Source organism: Chelonia mydas, chromosome 22 (genome assembly GCF_015237465.2).
Source record: "Chelonia mydas isolate rCheMyd1 chromosome 22, rCheMyd1.pri.v2, whole genome shotgun sequence".
In the NCBI taxonomy this organism is placed as follows: domain Eukaryota; kingdom Metazoa; phylum Chordata; order Testudines; family Cheloniidae; genus Chelonia; species Chelonia mydas.
Window position 1 is genome coordinate 19,116,232 of NC_051262.2, and position 19,762 is coordinate 19,135,993.

The 19,762-nt window shown below is 46.7% G+C and overlaps 3 protein-coding genes across 8 annotated transcripts in view; 1 reads left to right on the forward strand and 2 right to left on the reverse strand.

Moving 5' to 3' along the window:
* HMBS (hydroxymethylbilane synthase) overlaps positions 1-7,871 on the forward strand; it is a 31,504-nt gene extending 23,633 nt beyond the window's left edge. For all 6 annotated transcript variants that reach the window (XM_037882283.2, XM_037882284.2, XM_043533979.1 and 3 more), the window contains 6 exons: positions 494-607; positions 1,203-1,241; positions 1,738-1,857; positions 2,148-2,201; positions 6,357-6,443; positions 7,494-7,871. In XM_037882283.2, the coding sequence (XP_037738211.1) occupies positions 494-607; positions 1,203-1,241; positions 1,738-1,857; positions 2,148-2,201; positions 6,357-6,443; positions 7,494-7,667 (588 nt within the window). In that variant the 3' untranslated portion in view covers positions 7,668-7,871. The remainder of the gene's footprint in view (positions 1-493; positions 608-1,202; positions 1,242-1,737; positions 1,858-2,147; positions 2,202-6,356; positions 6,444-7,493) is intronic.
* Positions 7,872-10,346: 2,475 nt separating this feature from the next.
* On the reverse strand, positions 10,347-12,031 carry LOC119564024 (histone H2A). Its single transcript, XM_037882443.2, has one exon. It carries the CDS (start codon positions 12,029-12,031, stop codon positions 11,600-11,602), a length of 432 nt encoding a protein of 143 aa, XP_037738371.1. The 3' UTR covers positions 10,347-11,599.
* DPAGT1 (dolichyl-phosphate N-acetylglucosaminephosphotransferase 1) lies at positions 10,347-19,300 on the reverse strand. Its single transcript, XM_007062394.4, has 9 exons — positions 19,146-19,300; positions 17,905-18,025; positions 17,450-17,663; positions 16,607-16,753; positions 16,183-16,267; positions 15,580-15,768; positions 14,410-14,497; positions 13,837-13,992; positions 10,347-13,247 (listed from the first exon to the last, which is right to left on the reverse strand). The coding sequence occupies exons 1-9, from the start codon at positions 19,298-19,300 to the stop codon at positions 13,182-13,184; spliced, it is 1,221 nt and encodes a 406-aa protein (XP_007062456.1). The 3' UTR covers positions 10,347-13,181.
* Between the last annotated feature and the right edge of the window lie 462 nt (positions 19,301-19,762).

Sequence of the window (19,762 nt, forward strand, 5' to 3'; positions counted from 1 at the left end):
AGAGAAGGAAGTTCTGTAGTTGATCTATGTTTGATCCAGAAGCCTGACCTGCTTGTGTATGACGCTGCATACCCCATTCCCTATGGGGAGTAACTGCTGCTGCTCGGGGACAAGAGATAAGGAAGGAAAGGCCCAAGCAGAGAGGAAGGGAGCAGGCTGACGAGCTGCAGGAGTGACAGCCCTTGGTGATTGCAGCAGTAGCAGCCTCCAGTGGCTGAGTTAAGATCTGCAAGCAAAGTGTCCCAATTTGGAGATTTCAGAGTAGCAGCCGTGTTAGTCTGTATTCGCAAAAAGAAAAGGAGTACTTGTGGCACCTTAGAGACTAACCAGTTTATTTGAGCATAAGCTTTCGTGAGCTTGCATCCGATGAAGTGAGCTGTAGCTCACAAAAGTTTATGCTCGAATAAATTGGTTAGTCTCTAAGGTGCCACAAATACTCCTTTTCAATTTGGAGATTGTTGTTTCTGTGCTTCTCACTTAACCCTTTATGTAGAGAGGAAATTTAAACACCCGCTTGAAAAAGCTGGATGAAAAGGACGACTTCAGTGCCATAATTCTGGCTGCTGCTGGACTGAGGAGGATGGGCTGGGAAAATCGTATTGGTCAGGTGAGGAGAAGCATAGTGGGAAATTCCATTCACTTCCAGACCCTTAACCCATTCCCTTTCAGGAACCTTAGCTGCCCCGTCATGGACGAGCATAACATCTGCTCTGAATCCACATATGCATTATCTTGAGATTAGGCTGCATTGGAGTGAAGGTTCCACTCACTGCCTTTCCCTTCCAGAGACACATTCAGCAAACTTCTTTCCACGTGTCAATAACATTTGTCCATCTGAAAACTTCAGAGCCCTTTATAGTGCCCAAATCTTTCATGAACAGGCACTTTAAAAACATCTGATAATTCTGATAAAACATTACAACCTCCAATGAAATAAGTACCATTATACCCATTTTATGGATGGGAAAATTGAGGCACAGGGCTGGGGCATGACCATCCCTAGGTAGTACAGAGCTGGGAATAGAATCCAGGAGTTGTTACTTCCCAGTTCCTTGCTATAACCATTGTACTGCACTTCCTTTATGGAAAATAATTTCAGTCTCATCCTAAATTGCTGCTCTTTGGAGCTTTTTAAATAAAAATTTTACATAATCTTGGGTTTAACATTACAACATATTAACTAATCTTTGCTTTTTCTCCAGATCTTAAACCCTGAAGATTGCCTTTATGCTGTTGGGCAGGTATGCTATGAAAAGCCAGCTGAGTAGCCGATTGCTGTGTAACAACCAAACATTTCAACTGTGTTTTCAACTCTGCACCTTTTCTGGCTGCTGTTCTGTGTGCATGCTACATTTGGGAAGTGTACTGCAGTTGTTAATTAAAGGCTAGCACCTCATCACTGTTATAAGTGATCATTCTACTCTTGAGACATGGCCTTTCAAGAGCATACTAATGGAATTAGGAGTCAGCATCTATATAGAACAAGCTGATAAGAATCAGTCTGAAGCTGTGATCCTGCAGCTCACTTGTTTAGTAGTGTTCAGCTTTTTCTTTCTGGTCTCATCTTGTTGCCATGTATATATGCATATGTTATAGCAATGAGATTCGCGTGTGTGTAGGGGGTAGAGCACAACAGTGGAAATGCCTCTAAGTCATGCAGGTTCATTGGTTTGGGACTAATAGAGTGCAGACTAGAGATGCATGAAGACTGAGGACAGTGTTTCTCTCTTCCTTCAGGGTGCCTTAGCAGTAGAGGTCCGAGCTAGAGACGAAGAGATATTGGATATGGTATCCGCCTTGCATGATGCGGAAACGGTGCTGTGCTGCATTGCCGAGAGAGCCTTTATGAGACACTTGGTAGGTTTGGTACCATCACTTGTCTGTCCAATTCCTCCCTAGGAGAAGTAGTAAATGCTCACGTAGTATGGTTAAATCAACACCATGGTATCAGAAACCTCCTAGTTTTCATTACCACAACTGCTAAATACAGACTAGATTCAAGTTTCTGTTCACTGGTTATTCTTCTGTACATGGCTGAATGACAGTTGAGTCTGTGTTCTACAGGCTTTTCAAAAGGTCCTGACATGGTGGGTCACATAGGAACCTTGACATCAACTTTTACCTGTTTGCTGTGCTTTCTGTTTCAGGAGGGTGGATGTAGCGTTCCTGTAGCAGTCAGTACCATGCTGAAAGACTCCCAGGTGAGAAGAACTTAATGTATTTTATTTGAGTTCATCACTGAACATTTTTCCAACATGCACTTTTTCCCTGCCACCTGAAAATAGTTCCAGCAAGCATACTTGGCAGCTGAGGACAGCCTTGCCATCTCCACACTGAGTCCACCAAAACAACATTGTGTAGGGCGGTGTCAAATAACCGAGGCCGACACAAGTTGTTCTTCACACAGCGCACAGTCAACCTGTGGAACTCCTTGCCTGAGGAGGTTGTGATGGCTAGGGCTATAACAGGGTTTAAAAGAGAACTAAATAAATTCATGGAGGTTAAGTGCATTAATGGCTATTAGGCAGGATGGCTAAGGAATGGTGTCCCTAGCCTCTGTTTATCAGAGGGTGGAGATGGATGGCAGGAGAGAGAGATCACTTGATCATTACCTGTTAGGTTCACTCCTTCTGGGGCACCTAGCATTGGCCACTGTCGGCAGACAGGATACTGGGCTGGATAGACCTTTGGTCTGACCCAGTATGGCCGTTCTTATGTAAGTGTAGCAGTAACACAGCTAAGAAGAAGAAAAAAATCCCTGTCAGGGAAAACATGATGGAACTTTGTGGACAGGGCTTAGCAGTCGTCTAATTTACCCTTAATAATTATGAGTGGTGATTCTCATCCATTCTGTAGATAAGCCTTTTTCTGGGGCTAGTAAGCCTATTCCTTTGATAAATAATTGATAAAACTTCCCCAAGATTAAATATAAACACTACCCTGCAGAAAGGAAGCCTGACTGAAATACAGGTTGCTGTCATGCAGGAAAAACGTTTACTCACCTTCTCGTAAATGTTGTTTCTCGAGATGTGTTGTTCATGTCCATTCCAACCGGGTGTGTGCGTGCACAGTAGCCGGAAGATTTTCCCCTAGCAGCAATTGTAGGGTCAGCCAGGGCACCCCCTGGAGTCGCGCCTTCATGGTGCCCAATATAGAGCCCTGCCGACCTGCCACCCCCTCAGTTGCTTCTTGCCAGCTACTCCAACAGAAGGGAAGGAGGGTGGGTATTGGAATGGACATGAACAACACATCTCGAAGAACAACAGTTACGAGAAAGTGAGTAACTCTTTTTTCTTCTTTGAGTGCTTGTTCATGTTGATTCCAATCAGGTGGCTCTCAAGCCCAAGTTCAGGAAGCAGGGTTGGAGTCGTCCACTGATTGAGCACTGCTCGTCCGAAGACCGCATTGTCTCTGGCCTACTGAGAAATCACATAGTGTGTGGTGGAAGTGTAGATAGAGGACCATGTCGCTGCTCTGCATATTTCCTGAGTGGGGACCTGCACCAGGAATGCTATTGATGAAGCCTATACCCTGGTGGAGTGCGCACTGATTGGGAGGTGCAGGAACCCCTCTCAGGTTGTAGCACTCATGAATACAGGACGCTATCCATGACAAAATGCGTTGTGAAGATACAGGCAGTCCTTTCATTTTATCCGCCACTGCCACAAATAACTGGACCGATTTTCTGGATGCTTTCATTCTCTCTATGTAAAAGGCTAGCATGCTGCGGACATCCAGAGTGTGTAATCTCTGCTCCCTGCTGCTGGAATGTGGCTCAGGGTAGAATACTGGGAGAAAGAAGTCCTGGTTGATGTGAAACTGTAACACAGTCTTCGGGAGGAAACCAGGATGAGGTCTGAGCTACACCTTTTCCTTCTAGAACACGGTATAAGGGGGCTCTGAGGTTAGGGCTCTGAGTTCAGACACCCTCCTAGCCACCAGGAATGCCACCTTGTGAGAGAGAGGAGGGAGCACGTTGCCAAGGGCTCAAAGGGCGGTCCCATTAGCCTAGAAAGGACCAGGTTGGAGTCCCAGGCAGGGACAGGCTGTCGGATGTTAGGGTATAGCCTGTTGAGCCCTTTTAAAAACCGGCTGACCATAGGGTTAGCAAACACAGAGCGGCCCTCCTCGTTCTGGTGAAAGGCTGAGATGGTGGCTAAGTGCACTCTTATCGATGACAACGGAAGCCCCTGCTGCTTCAGATGGAGGAGGCAGTCCAGAATAAGCGGCATTGGGGCCAGCGTCGGAGACGAATGGCGCTGCGCCCATCAGATTGAAAATCTCTTCCACTTGGCAAGGTAGGTGGCTCTCGTAGAGGGTTTTCTACTGCCAAGGAGGACCTGTCTAATCTGGTCTGAACAGGAAAGCTCCATTGGGTTCAAACATAGAGCTTCCATGCTGTGAGGTGAAGCGAGTCGAGGCTCGGATGTTGAAGACGGCCGTGATCTTGTGGCAGAAGGTCCGGGAAGAGCAGCAGGGTGATCAGAGCTTCCACAGACATGTCTAGGAGAGATGTGTATCAGTGCTGTTGGTCCCATACTGGAGCTGTCAATATAACCTGAGCTTGTTCCCTCCAGATCTTAAGGAGCACCTTGTGACCCAGTGGTATAGGCGGAAAGGCATATAGGAGACAACATCCCCAGTGGAGGAGGAACATGTCCGCTCTGGAGCCTGGGCTGTGGTTCTGGAAGGAGCAGAACTGCTGGCACTTCCTGTTGTGTTGCATGAAGAATAGGTCTATCTGGGGAATGCCCCAACTCTGCCCTGGAGATCAATCTCCCCTCCTCAACCAAAGCTGAGAATTCAGCTCAGGAGTCCAAGGGAGGTAACTCTAAACTTAGCCGTCATTGAGCAAGTATTGTAGGCGTACCTGCTGACAATGGCCTGTTGGTTGGAAATGTGGAGTTGCAGTCCCCCTGTGGCGTAAATCTTCTGGCTAAATGGGTCAGTTTTTTGCATCCCTATTCTTGGGGGAAGGGCCCTGGAAACTCTGCCTCTCTTGCTGGTTAGCAGCGTCCACCACCATAGTCAGGTTGTGAGTGAGTGTGTAGATGTTCATAGCCCTTGGAGGGCACAAAGTACCGCTGTTCATTGCATTTGGTGCCACTGATGGCTGGTCTCTGGATCTAGGGAAAGGGGATTGGCCCCTTTTGATCCTCCTCTTCTTCTGCACCGGCGATTGGGACCGGTACCGAAGGCTGGAGCGTTCCCAAGACGCTCCATGACGGTGCCTAGAGTCCTTGGCCGCCTCTTTCTTCAGCACCTGGTCTCTTGAAGAGGGTGCCGGCGTGCTTTGCGCTGAAGATGATGTGCTGGTGGTGGGATCCCCGGCACTGGGGTCCAACTGCGGTCAAAAAGCTGCCTCCATGAGGAGGATTTTAAGCTGCTGCTCTTTCTTTCAGGGTTTTTGGTCAGAATTCCTGACAGATTTTAGAGCGGTCTTTTTGGAGACTCTCGCCCAGACACCGTAAACAGGAGGTGTGGGAGTCACTTTTTGGCATGCACTTCGTGCAGTCCTTGCAGGTCTTGGAAGCCTGGGGATCGCGGCATGCCCCAGAGGCAACAAATAAAGGAGGGAAACGGGGGGGGGGGGGGGTGAACCCCCATAAATGAAACTTACGACTAACTATACTAAACCACACCACACTATCTGAATAAACAAGGTGAGTACAACAGGAATCGAACTGCTAGGTCACTTGCCGGAGCAAGAGCAAGGGAAGTTACAGTTACTGTGACTGGCAGTAAGAAGGAACTGAGGGGGTGGCGGGTCGGCAGGGCTCTATGTTGGGCGCCATGAAAGCGCGACGCCGGGATCTCCCAGGCTGACCCTTCGGTTGCTGCTAGGGAAAAATCTTCCAGCTACTGTGCATGTGCATGCACACACACCTGATTGGAATCATGAACAAGCACTCTAAGAAGAAACCATGGTTTCAAACAAATGGTACTTGTCTCCTACCTCTTGGGCAAGGAGGGTTTTGGAGGCAACATGCTTGCAAGCTTCCCATGACAGAACAGCAACCCTTTTCGGCCCATTAAGGAATGTAACAGTTGGGTTACATCCATGCTTGTGCCTGTACCTTTCCTAAAGCACACGGATTGCTCTCCCATGATGATCAATAGTGTGACATGACTAGCCCCTTTAATCATAGGATCTTGGTAAGCCTCAAAATACACCTGTAAGCCTATACTGAGCCAGAAAGGAAGCAATTTGTCCAACGGCACATGGGAGTCAATGGCAGAATGGTTTCCCCAATTCTTATTAGTTTCCTCCTCAGACCAGAAATCTTAATTTTTAAAAAGGGGATGCTTGGGTTGGTCATCAGAGATGCCATGTACCTTTATTGTGTTTTGCCCAGTTGTATTTGACAGGAGCTGTTTACAGCTTGGATGGATCAGATAGCCTGAAGGACACTATGCAGACTGGTGTTAACTACCCACAGCAGGTAAATAAATAAATGCCTCTTAATTTCAGTTGGTTTTAACCTTCAAACTTCAAGTCAAATGAAAAAGACAAAAACAGGCCTTTTAACCATATTTCCTTCCGTCCAGTCCTTAAAATCTTTAGTCTTCTGTCAAGGTTCCTTCCCCACTCTGAACTCTAGGGTACAGATGTGGGGACCTGTATGAAAGACCCCCTAAGCTTATTCTTACCAGCTTAGGTTAAAAACTTCCCCAAGGTACAAACTTTGCCTTGTCTTTGAACCCTATGCTGCCACCACCAAGCGTGTTTTAAACAAAGAACAGGGAAAGAGCCCACTTGGGAGACGTCTTCCCCCAAAATATCGCCCCAAGCCCTACACCCCCTATCCTGCGGAAGGCTTGATAAAAATCCTCACCAATTTGTACAGGTGAACACAGACCCAAATACTTGGATCTTAAGAACAATGAAAAATCAATCAGGTTCTTAAAAGAAGAATTTTAATTAAAGAAAAGGTAAAAGAATCACCTCTGTAAAATCAGGATGGTAAATACCTTACAGGGTAATCAGATTCAAAACATAGAGAATCCCTCTCGGCAAAACCTTAAGTTACAAAAAGACGCACAAACAGGAATATACATTCCATCCAGCACAGCTTATTTTACCAGCCATTAAACAAAAGGAAATCTAACACATTTCTAGCTAGATTACTTACTAACTAAAAGAAGTTCTGAGACTGCATTCCTGATCTGTTACCGGCAAAAGCATTACCCAGACAGATAGATGGTTTGTTTTCCCCCCCTCCCGACTTGAAAGTATCTTGTCTCCTCATTGGTCATTTTGCAGCAAGGTTATCTTAGCTTCTTAACCCTTTACAGGTGAAAGGGTTTTGCCTCTGGCCAGGAGGGATTTTATAGCACTGTATACAGGAAGGTGGTTAGCCTTCCCTTTATTTTTATGACATCTTCTTTACAATGTTCTCTGATAAGGCTTACAAAAATGTACATGGAAACCTACTGTTTAACACCCAGGTTTCCCTGCTGTTTCACATTCAGTATCTTTTTTTTATTTTTAGAATCAAGAAGGACCCAATGATGATACACAGTATGTTGGCATCACAGCCAAGAAGATTCCTCGTCATGCTCAGGAGGCTGCAGAAAACCTGGGTGTCGAACTAGCCAGCTTACTGCTGAGCAAGGGTGCTAAGCGTATCCTCAGTGTTGCAAGGCAGCTCAATGATGCCCGATAGACACATCATTCCCATGCACCAGCAGCTCTTGCAGTTGGCATGATTCCTGCATGGTCAGAAGTTTGACAGAAAAAAACATGGACTTGGCTGCTGCACTGTCATCCTTCCTTAGGCGGAGTCTCTTATTTTACACTTACATCCCATTTTCCTTTACTTGTGGATCTGAAAACAAAACTTAAAATATTAAATTCTGTATTTTGAGTAGTTATGCCTGTTCAGAGGATACAGTCCTATTTGCAGTTTCTCCTGTGAGCTATCTTTTTGGGTGGTTTGTTTCAGCAACTTGTTTACCCCAAAACTATAAGCAAGCTATTTTGAATACAGTAACAAGAATAATTCAATACAAGAAACAACAAGGAGTCTGGTGGCACCTTACAGACTAACAGATTTATTTGGGCATAAGCTTTCATGGGTAAAAAACCCACTTCTTCAGATGCATGGAGTGAAAATTACAGATGCAGGCATTATTTTATTATTAAATCTGTTAGTCTTTAAGGTGCTACTGGACTCGTTGTTTTTGTGGTTACAGATTAACATGGCTACCCTCTGATATTCAATACAAGAAATAATGCTAAAATGGTAAGGGACATAGGGTGCCCTTTATCTGAGGGCTTGTCCTATGCTTACCAGGGATCAGTGTGTGGTAATCAGTGCATTTGTGGTCGATTTAGCGGGTCTTGTGAAGACCCACTAAATTAACTGCAGATTGCTCAACTCCTGTACTCCACCTGAATGAGAAGTGCAAGGGGAGTCAACAGGAGACCTAGCACAGTGTGGACCCTGTGGTAAGTAGATCTAAGCACGTCAACTTCAGCTACATTATTTATGTAGCTGAAGCTGCGTAACTTAGTTCGAGCTCCTCCTGGAGTGTAGTCTATCCTACACATACCTCCTTTGGGCTTAATCCTGAGCCCTTCAATAACTGGCAACTGATTACTAGGTGCCAAATAAGGCCCTTGATGACCACCATTGTACTTATATTTAAACAGAACCACCAATGTTTCTGCTCATAAGGCATCTGTTATGGATGATGCTTGGACAAATGTTTATTCACTGCCATATAAATCAATACTAATTGAACTTATTTAAAAAACCATTAGCGTATTCATTGCCAGATTGAATTAACCCTAATCAAGCACAGGTGTCTACAGGTGCAACATAGTGTAAGGAAAGTTCGTTAGTATCAACTTAGACTTTTTAAAATAGATTTGAAATAAGACCTGTTCCCTTACAGTGGGGTGGGCAAACTTTTTGGCCCGAGGGCCACGTATGGGTAATGGAAATTGTATGGCAGGCCATGAATGCTCACAAAATTAGGGTGGGGGTGTGAAGGCTCTGCCTAGGGTTGTGGTCAGAAATGAGTTCAGGGTGTGGGAGGGGGCTGGAGTGCTGGGGGTGGAGTGGAGGAGGGCTCTGCGTTGGGGATGAGGGAGTTGGGGTATAGTAGGGTGCTCTGGGCTGGGACTGAGGGGTTTGTAAGGTGGGAAGGGGATCAGGGTTGGGGCAGGGGCTTGGCTCAGGTGTGCAGGCTTCAGGCAGTACTTACCTCAAGCAGCTCCTTGAAGCAGTAGCATGTCCCCACTCCAGCTCCAATGTTGAAGTGTGGCCAGGCAGTTCTGCTGTGCACTGCCCTGTCCACAGGCACTGCCCCTGCAGCTCCCATTGGACACAGTTCCTGGCCAATGGGAGCTGCAGGGGCAGCACCTGTGGACAGGGCAGTGCACAGCAGAACCCCCTTTGCCCCTGCTCGGACACCGGTGCAGGGCAAGCCCCACACCAGGCATGGGCAAACTTTTTGGCCTGAGGGCCACATCAGGGGTTCTGAAACTGTATGGAGGGCCAGGTAGGGTAGGTTGTGCCTCCCCAAACAGCTTGGCTCCCACTCCCTGACAGGCCCCCTAGGACTCCTATGCTCATCCAACCCCCCCTTTCTGTTCTGTGGACCCCCCCACTTCTGCCCCATCCAATCACCCTCTGCTCCGATTGCCCCTTATCCAACCCCTCTGCTCCCCCTTACCATGCCACTCAGAGCACCAAGACTGGCACCTGCACTGCCCAGCCAGAGCCAGCCACACCATCTAGAGCACCAGGGCAGGCCAGTGGCTCACAGCCCTGTCACCCACAGCACTGGTGGCACAGCAAGCTGAGGCTGCAGGGGAAGGGTGGGACAGCAGGGGAGGGGTTGGGGGCTAGCCTCCCCCGTGGGGAGCTCAAAGGCTGGGCAGGACAGTCTCAGGGGCTGGATGTGGTTTGCGGGCCATAGTTTGCCCACCTCTGCCCCAGGCCCTGCTCCCCAGCAAGAGCTGGAGGGCTGAATTAAAACAGCTGGCAGGCCTGCAGTTTACCCACCCTTGCCTTACACTCTAATCCTTTCAAACTCAATCGCCCATTCCTTTTACAGTAGTAGAATATGCATTTCAACTAGTGATTCATCTCCTTCATCTTACAAGCCACTACTAGTGTCTTCTAGAAACCTTTTAAATTGTAAAATGCAAATATGGTGTTTTGTAAATGAAACAACAGGTTGTTTCAATATGTATGCAACATCCATTGACTGTACTTCACTTATGAAAGGAATTGTTTCCATACCCATTTAAAGCCTTATTTTTCTTTAGGCATGTACATATTAACACAATTTCTGACCACTGAACCGCCCGTGCATAGAATATGCTACAGAAATAGCAAGTCACCCTGTATTTTATTACACAATATCTACATTTTCTGGGATGTACAGGAAGTTACAAAGGCTACTACAACAGATTTAGCAGCGTCCAGTGAAAGGACACAGCTGAAAGAGAAATGGTTGCTGTTTTGTTAACTACAAGTTTGTACGAAGCCTAGAATTTTCTCTGGTTTGATCCTGCAGTGGCTGTACTGAGCTTCTGGTTGCAGATGCTGTCTGTTGAAACAGGTCAAACAAAGTATAGTGTCACTGCAGAATCAAACTAGTAAATAATTGTAACATTGTAGACAAAATTGTACAGCACATCAATAAAGTCACACAACCGCTGAGATAAGTGAAAGCCTTCTTCCATTCAAGAGGCTGAGAGCTTGTTAGTTTACAATGTTTTGGATTGTTGTGCATGACCTGATGCAAAAGATGCCCTCTGTCTTAAAAACAAGATATGTAGATATACAATTTTTCAGAGCAGTTAAAACAGGTAATTAAACAGCAAGGAACTCCAAAAAAAAAAAAAAAAAAAACCAAAAAAACCACACTTTTCAGGCAATTCATACAGTGGTGCACTTAGTTCTACAGCTGCATTCTGATATGTTTTTTTTTCCAGTTCTCTGTCGGTACCATATGAAGTTACTTAGAGGATCCAGGAGCAGCAAAGCTCAGGGGGCGACACTTCAAGCTGTAAACGTGGATACCGCTTGCACGAGTCTTTGCATTGCTAATGTTGAAACATCTCAGGTAGACAGGAGTCAAATGGGTATCAGGGGTGGACCATGCCATTGCAGAGCAAAAGAGACCCCGCGGCAGCTTCCTCTGCCATTAGGGCTTTGCACACAGCAGCTTCACCCGATGGGGCAAAACGATAGGGTTCGGGGTAGCAGCTGAGTTTACTGTTAAAGCTGGAGCTATGCGCTGCCCCAGGCACGTGCGCAGCGGTAGGGGGCCTAAACCGGGGCTCCTCGCTATTCGTAGCTTCCCCACTCGCACCCAAGGGAGTCTTCCACGCCGCGGCTGTTACGCCTCTAATTCTCCTCCCCCCCACCCCCCGGCGCCGTGCGAGGGCGGGAAAGCCTGACTCCTTCAACCCCGCTTGAGGCGCGGGGGGGCTCGCGCTCTCCCCGCCCAGGAGCCCGCTGATGGCTCGAGCAGCCTACGGATCCGCAGCTCCTTCGGCTGAGCCCTGGGGGGCGGCCCTGAAAGGGGTCTTGGGGGGTGGGGGGGGTGAGTCTCCGCCGGCGGCGCGTGGCCGGCCCTAGTACTCCTGGGACTGCTGGCTGCTGCCCTTCTTGCCGCTCTTGGCCGGCCCGGCTCCGCCGCCGCCCGCCTTCTTGGGCAGCAGCACGGCCTGGATGTTGGGCAGGACACCGCCCTGCGCGATGGTGACACCGCCCAGCAGCTTGTTGAGCTCTTCGTCGTTGCGCACCGCGAGCTGCAGGTGCCGCGGGATAATGCGCGTCTTCTTGTTATCCCGCGCCGCGTTGCCCGCCAACTCTAGGATCTCCGCCGTCAGGTACTCGAGCACGGCGGCCAGGTACACCGGGGCGCCCGCGCCCACCCGCTCCGCGTAGTGACCGCGCCGCAGCAGCCGGTGCACGCGCCCCACGGGGAACTGCAGGCCCGCGCGGGACGAGCGAGATTTAGCCTTAGCCCGGGCCTTGCCGCCGCTCTTACCGCGGCCGGACATGGCGCGTGAAAGTGGGAGCGAAGCACGCGGCTCAGCGACCCGCTCACAGAGCTACGCCCAGGCTCTAGCGCCAGAGCCGGAACTGCTGCCTGGTGGCGAGGTGAAGCGCGCTCGCCTTGAGCCGACCCTCCACCCGCTCGCTTTTTATTACAAAAAGATATATGTGGCTATAGTCTCCGGCGGAGAGCCAGACCCAGCCCCCTGCCCAGTGACGCTGCGCTCTGCCATTGGTGGGCAGCCCAGACGAATGTCTCCCTCGGATTGGTTAGCCTCACGAGCCGGCAAAGTTTTACGCGTTTATTGGCTGCTAAAATAAGCCAATCAGAAGGCAGGGCGCCAAATTCAAAGGAGGCACAGAGGCCAAGGCACCAATAACGGAACAGAGGAGCCTCTTTCTCGTTGCTTCCCCAGCCCCTTCTCCCTAGGCTGGGTAGTAGCAGCCTTAGCCCTTTTCTGCTGAGCCCTGCTCCGCCTTCCCCCAGGGTGGACACGCCCACGCTCTTTGTCTGCCCTGTGAACAGCCCCTGGCAGTGCTTGGGCAGCAGGGACAGTGAGACCAGGGCTTGAACGCCAGCTGGTAAATTCATTCCCCCATTCAGCCTTCCCCTCAGAGCCTGCAGAGTGGTCATTGGCTGGAACTGTTGGCGTACCTGCCCTGCGAGCAAAGTGATGGCAATGGAGAGACAGTAATTATGTAAAGCAGGATGCTAGGGGAAACATACTGTACCTCAATAATAAATCATTTGAATGAGAAAACAAAAATATATTAGGGGCAAGGGAGGGCAGGGGTGCCTAGGTCCTCTTCCTCCCCAGCTCCTTTCCCAGCTCCCTAGACAAAAGATTCAAGTCATATTTGCAAATCTTCCTTGTGCTGGTTATTCCCAGTAATGCTAATATGTCCACAGGCCCGTGATGCTCATGGGACATTAACACCAGTATCAGACAAATTACTTCTGTGCGCAACCAAAGCACAGGACAAAAAAAATTCAGCAGAGAGGCCAGTGTAAGAGTCTTTACTCACATCTGGAAAGGGGTCTTGTGATTCACAGAGACAAAGCGGGATCACTGCAGCCATTTGGAGGGGAACCACAGAAAGTAAAAGGTGGATCATCAGGAGGTGCTGGCATTTCTCTTACCCCTGGCAGCTAAGTCAAACATCATAGAACAAGCGTACTAGCTGGTACCGGATCAAAAATGCAATGGTACTGCCCACTACCTACAGAGGGAAAAACAAGGAAGAGAATTGGAATCCAGCTGTGCTAAACGCTTTACCGAGTGGTATGAAGACGAGGTCCCTGTATCAGCTTACTGGTACTTCTGCATATGACCAACCTCCGTAAGTAACACAGAAGTTAATTTAAAATATTTCCATGTCTTTACTTACAAGGGAGGTGGGGTGGCAATGAGAAGACTGGGCAAGATTATTCTCTCTGAGGAGGATAGAATCATAGAAGATTAGGGTTGGAAGAGACCTCAGGATGTCATCTAATCCAACCCCCTGGTCAAAGCAGGACCAACCCCAACTAAATCATCCCAGCCAGAGTTTTATCAAGCTGGGCCTTAAAAACCTCTAAGGATGGAGATTCCACCACCTCCCTAGCAGTATAGTTCTTTATAGCAGAGCCATAGCTTCCCTGGGGAGGTGAGGATCAACCCAGGCAATAGCAAGCTAGTTGGTGTGATAGAAGGGAAGAAGTAAAGATAAGTACAGGAGTGGAATCAAATGTTCCCAATGCCTGAGAATTTTAGTGTGGATCTATCCACTGCAGAGTATGTCCTCCTCCCTGAGGGAGTGTTTGCCTGACCTGGATAAGCAGCAGCAGGACAGTGAGGGTTTGCTCTGGAGCTGGTCCAATAAGCTTTATAACAAAGTTAATGAGTGTCATGTTATTGCACTCTGTGTATTCTTCATCTTCATCCAATTCCTGTCTCACATCCACTATTTGTAAGGTCTCTGATACCTGGGGAAGAGAAGTGTGTTAAGCACCATTTAATTAGATGCATTAGTTGTTTACTACTTAGAGCTTAGTATGGTGTAGGCAGATGTACTGAAAGCTTCTTCCACAACACCTTGCCAACAATGCCCTCTGTTGTTCCACTCCTAGGTTCTGATCCAAAACTCAGTGAAATCAATGGAAAGACAGATCAGGCCCCTGGCAATCACTGCTAGTCATGCTTCATTTTGCAAGGTTTTAGTAATGTGGACAAGTGTCCACCAGAGATTGGGATGAGACTATACTGAACTTGTTTCCTTTTACTCAGGACTTGACTCCAGGTGCCCAGAGGCATGGGGTGGGGAGGGAGTTTTGCACTGCCACCAATTCCCAAGTGTATGGCTGCTAGCGGAAGACAAATTTTACTTGTCTTTCTCAGGTTACCTTTAGAATATACTTTCCCAGTGCTGAAAGACTTTTGGTTCTGAATTTGGAGTAGCTCATCTCCAGCTTCCCTGTACCAGGATTGAGCCTGAAAAGAACACTGAAATATTAGTCCAATTGCAGCAAAGAGGCAGCTTAATCTCTCTATAAAAGAGACGGGGTTGTTTAAAAAGTGAATGGTGGAAACAGCTGGAGTAATCCTATGCACATAATAGTCCCAGTAATGTTCAGAGTCTCAGGTGTGTAGCCACTCAAATAAGGCAGGGGCAGGAGAATTTTGGGGGTGGTGGTAAGGGGGGGTTAGTTGGTTGTATTTCAATTGCCACAACATTCTCAAAGTAGAAACACACACACTCTTCCCCCACCCCTCCCCTCGAACCCTCAGGATCTTCTGATAACAGCACCTCAGGGATGGTATAAACACTTCAATGTGACCTGTGCGGTTAGGAACAACCATTTTGTAACATTGTTAAGGAACAGCATTACAGCTCTGGTCTTTACAGGGTTAACAAGATTATTTGTTAACATGGTGATAACTCAGTCTACAAACCTTTACCCAAGCTATTAGGGACTGGTGCATTTAAACTAGATCCTCCAGCAAGGTTGATTTTGCATCACAGACATAAACTTGGTCTGCATTAAGCCATGCTAGTACTACAATGCCCCATCAGGACTCTGCAGTTTCTACCTTCTGGGAACCAGTAGGAAGGACATTACTATTGCTGTTTGGCAGGAGGCAGTTTTCTGCTGGGCTGAATTTACAGGGCAGCAGCTCCTCTCTTTACACCCAGCTGTTTGCAACAGGAAAGGTTAGAATTTTTTGTTAAGTTTAAATGTTGTGGAAAAACACTGGAAACCATAAAATCATAGCATCCATAATCTTTCTAGGTCCACAGTTTTCTCTTGACCTTGGGCAAGAAGAGGGTAGTTGTTGCCAAGTGAAATTCCCCACACAGTCCTGTTAAACGCCCTTGTCCCTAGGTGATGAATAAGGTCTACATTTCACTTCTCATTCCCTCCTTCAGCCACAGCAGATGAGGCATATATTTTATCCTTTACGGAAATCTGCAGACATCCCCACCCCCATTTCAGACCCAAAACAATCGAGAGCCAAACGCATCTCCTTGTTCCAAATACATTGCATCTCACAGTCACTTACACACTTCTTACCTGGGCAGCCGATGACGGGGACAAGGAATGATGTGGAAGAGCTGAGGCAAAGAGTAGAGGAAGTTGAGTACTTGTGGGATGAAGAAGAGAAGCATTGTCTTACTGAAGTGCCCAAGGATCCCCACCACAGCAAACGTCATACCAGCAAAATAGCAGAAGGTGTCACCTACAAACACGCTGGATGGATACCTGCAACCCACAGACAGAAAAAATGGGGATGGGGCATAGTATTAGTGTTAAAGATCAAGTGTAGGAAAGTCTGGCATTCACAATCTTACTGCAAGATTTTAAATCTAGTGCCTGAGCTATTTGTTGGAGAGATTATTAGTGTGTAGGGGATCGGAGGACAGATAGTCTTGTGATCAAACCACAGAACCTCGAGTCAGAAGTCCCCTGTTATTGTGCAGTTCTCTGGTGCAGTCAAAGGCTTCCAATGGATCAATGCACCAGAATCTTTGTGCTCCAGCCAGAATATAGAATCAGCAGTCCATTGTTCTATTTCTGAGAGCTTGTGAATGTTTAAATTACTTGTCTCCTCTAAGTATAAGGGGGAGGGAGCCTTATAATACTATGAACGTTTCTTTATTCCATGTAGTCTCTTACCAGTTGTGGTAAAGCAGCCCCAGAGTAGTAAAGAAAAAGGGAATCATGAAGTAGAGAGAAAAAATGTGGTCATCTCTATAATCTCCTGCAGAAAAGAGAGAGAGAACAAAATTACTGACAATGTAGCATCAGCCACAGTGGGCCAGAAGTATGTCCTGGAGTCAGGGTGTGGATCTGTCCATTTTAGATTTGTATACAGTGCCTGTCAAGAAGGTATCTCACGAGAGTCTTCAAGAGGGTTACACTAATACACTGGACCAGATACAAAATGGGTGTCATGGCCCCACTTGGTACATAAGCATTATCCTCATCTGAAGATCTGCTCATCTTTCTAGACATCAAACATTTCCAAGTACAGGCACCTAGCTCCCTTGGATCTTTTCCCTGATTCAGAGCCCCAAAAAGACGCATACATTTTCCTTACCATTTAATTCAACAACATTGAATGTGATGATGGAAGCAGCTATCACCAGAGACTGTCCTGCCTCAAGCCCATTAATTCCAGCAAGAATGTTGATGGCGTTGGTGCAAAACACTGCTAGCATGCCCATGTACACATAGTACAGGATACCTGCAGATCAGACAGAGAGAAGGGCCTTCACACCCAAGTTTTAAAGGGGGGGGGGGTCTAGATTCAATTTAGTAGTATGTACCTCTTTGCCTTAATGAATGATCACAGCACATTTCACAACAGTTTAATAAACATCTCCTGCTCACAAGAAGTTGGTATTACATACACACACACACGCACCAAGCACAGATATGGAAAAAGACAGAGGATGGGGCAGAGGTCACAAAAACAAGTCAGTGACAACACTGGGAACAGAATCCACGCCTTCAGATTCCTAGTTCTGCACTTCGATCAATTTGCTATCCACATTTAAGCACCAACAGCATTTGGCACTCCATGAATTTAGGGCCTGATCCTGTAAAAGTGTTGAGTGCTTCTCTGGGCAAAGCTGAGAAAATGATAAATTGCTGAACTAATAACTTGATAAGACTATCAACCCTGTTCTCTGGTACCAAAATCTATGTTCCAAATAATGATCTGCATTGAGAGGAAACCCACAACTGTGCACATATTGCCACCTGCCACCCTCAGGAACTTTGGCTTTGGATCGCCTTTTTACCCTTAAAAAGAAAAGGAGTACTTGTGGCACCTTAGCGACTAACAAATTTATTTGAGCATAAGCTTTTGTGAGCTACAGCTCACTTCATCCTTGTGGCTAGTGTTAAGCTGATGATCTTCTTGTGCTCCGTCACTCACCCAGGTCCAAGTGCATCCCCAACAACACCCGGAAGGGCTTGGGTACCACAATAGTTGTGTTCCCAAAGTTAGTGAAGTAAACCATAAGCAGAGGAAGGGAGGCCATGGTAGGAAGTAGCAGCTTGTGTCGCCAGCGCAGGTTCAGAACATCATCCGCAAAGCCCAGGAAGATCATGCAGCAGATGGCAAGAAGGGAACCAATGAACTCCACAAACTGAAAAACAGAGAGAGGACATGATCATGGTTATTAGATACATAGCCACCAGTCCTCCTTTTCATATGCCACAGGACATCACATTTGGCTTTGAAATATGATACATTGAAGACCCCCAACAAAATATGAGTATTTCACTCCAAGTCTTAACTACACACAAGCTATCCTCACTGAGACGTGCAGGACCTCTTGGTGGAGAGCGATACAGGCTTTAAAGAGCATCATGGAGGGAGACACTTACCTCATGGTGTGGAAATGCCTTGCACTGCTCCTCTACAAAACAGCTCAGAAAGGGCACAGGAATAAAGCAGAAAAGGATGATCAAGAACACAGCCCCACTGATCACACCCTGGGATTCAGGACTGAAACACATGGGGAGGGGAGGAAGAGAAGAGAAAGAGGTTTAAAACAACAATCACTATACCCAAGTATTGAGAACTTCACAGCTAGTCCTGTATTCTCACTGCTTCTCCACTGGAATGTCGTAACACAGGGAATAGCCAGCTGTAACAATGCAATGTTTTGAGCCCAGTACTCCTGATATCCAACAGCAACAAAGCTGTTAAACCTCACAACACATTTTTAGCCTCTTAAAATTCATTATATAGTAGTCCAGAATGAAGGTAAGCCCATACCCAACAAGATAGCATACATCTGCATTTACTAAATCTCTCCTATTGATTAGAATATAAATTCTCTTGGTAAATGCCAGTGCCCATGCTGCTGCTTAGCCAAGCAGCTTGTAAGTGACAGTAAAACAAATAAGATTATAAACAGAGATTGGGTTGAACCAGAATTTCAGATCCTAACTCTCACAATATATGAGGAAGGTCAGAGGTCCAGAGCAAGAGAATCCATTGGCATAGATAAGTCTTCACCAAAGCACTACAGCCGTGCAGCAGCAGGTGTGACGCTGTAGTGATTTATGAGTACACAAGCCCAGTGTGGTGCCTGGATTGGTTTATGTTTACAGAAAAATTAAAGGGAAGATAGAAGTGATTAATCAACACAGGAACATAAGACAATCACACCAGCTACTGAATATAAAGCAGAGGATTTCACACAGTGGTATGAGATCAGTTGCTAGATTTGAGAGAGGTATCCTTTATAAAGGAGGACCTATTTCTGACAGGTCTGAATGTTGTTACTAGAAAACAGAGGGATCCAAATACCACTTAATAAATAATATGCGTAGTTTGGATTGCTCTGGCACCTTCCAGCAAATAATTTCAAGGTAATTTATTGTTTAAAATTGAATTACTTAGGTCTCACAATAACACTATGAGGTACAGAAATATCCTAATTAAATGGAAGGAGAGACAGAGGCAGAGATGTGTGTAAGATCATACATCAAACTCAAGTCCCTTTTCCATGCTTTAATCAGTAGATTATGCGTTCGTCATTTTTAAATGTCAAGTAATTTGTAACTACCATGATTATTACCACACAATAAAACTTAACGAATCAGTAGCTGTTACTTACATGGGCTGTTTAGAAGTTTTGTTCAAGTCTATCCCGAAGAGCTTGGCAGCAATGAAATGATCCTTGAAAGCTGGGATCAGTGTCAGGGTAGCCACGAACCCCAGGAGAGCACCACAAAAGTTAATCAGCAAAGGGATCACTGGTAACCCCCACATATCAGAGACACCCTCGAGGAACAAGAGGACTTTTTTGGGGGGGGGGGCGGGAAGCAGCAGCAAAACTGACCACAAGAGTCACTCAGTTGCTAAAGTTAATGTACTCACTCTGTGTACACGTGTTTATATACTGGTTACAGTATGTGTGTCTAGATACACGTTCCACTGTTTGTATGTGGGTGTACAGCTCCAGGATCAGCTGCTTTCAAGTCTGATTCTGAATTTAACTACTGATCCTCATAGCTTTAAAAAAATGTAAATGAAAATTGCCTCCCCCGCTTCAGGAGTGCGGCGCTTCCCAGAGGAGGGCGTGGGTGGATCTTCTCCTTCAGGTTGGGCTAATCCAAGTTCTTTGCTTTCTGATAAAATATACAAATAATAAACCACAAAATAAAATCACATTAAAATACTGAGCTTCTTCCCTTACCCGGTTGGCTTTAAAAAAACAACAAATCCGGAAGC

Excerpts from the sequence above, each read along its gene's own strand:
- LOC119564024 (XM_037882443.2), bottom strand. The coding sequence starts at position 12,031 with ATGTCCGGCCGCGGTAAGAGCGGCGGCAAGGCCCGGGCTAAGGCTAAA.
- DPAGT1 (XM_007062394.4), bottom strand. The coding sequence starts at position 19,300 with ATGTGGGGGTTACCAGTGATCCCTTTGCTGATTAACTTTTGTGGTGCT. Across the intron at positions 17,664-17,904 it reads AGGCATTTCCACACCATGAG|TTTGTGGAGTTCATTGGTTC; the intron begins GTAAGTGTCTCC and ends TCTGTTTTTCAG. Across the intron at positions 16,268-16,606 it reads CAATGTTGTTGAATTAAATG|GAGATTATAGAGATGACCAC; the intron begins GTAAGGAAAATG and ends TCTTTTCTGCAG.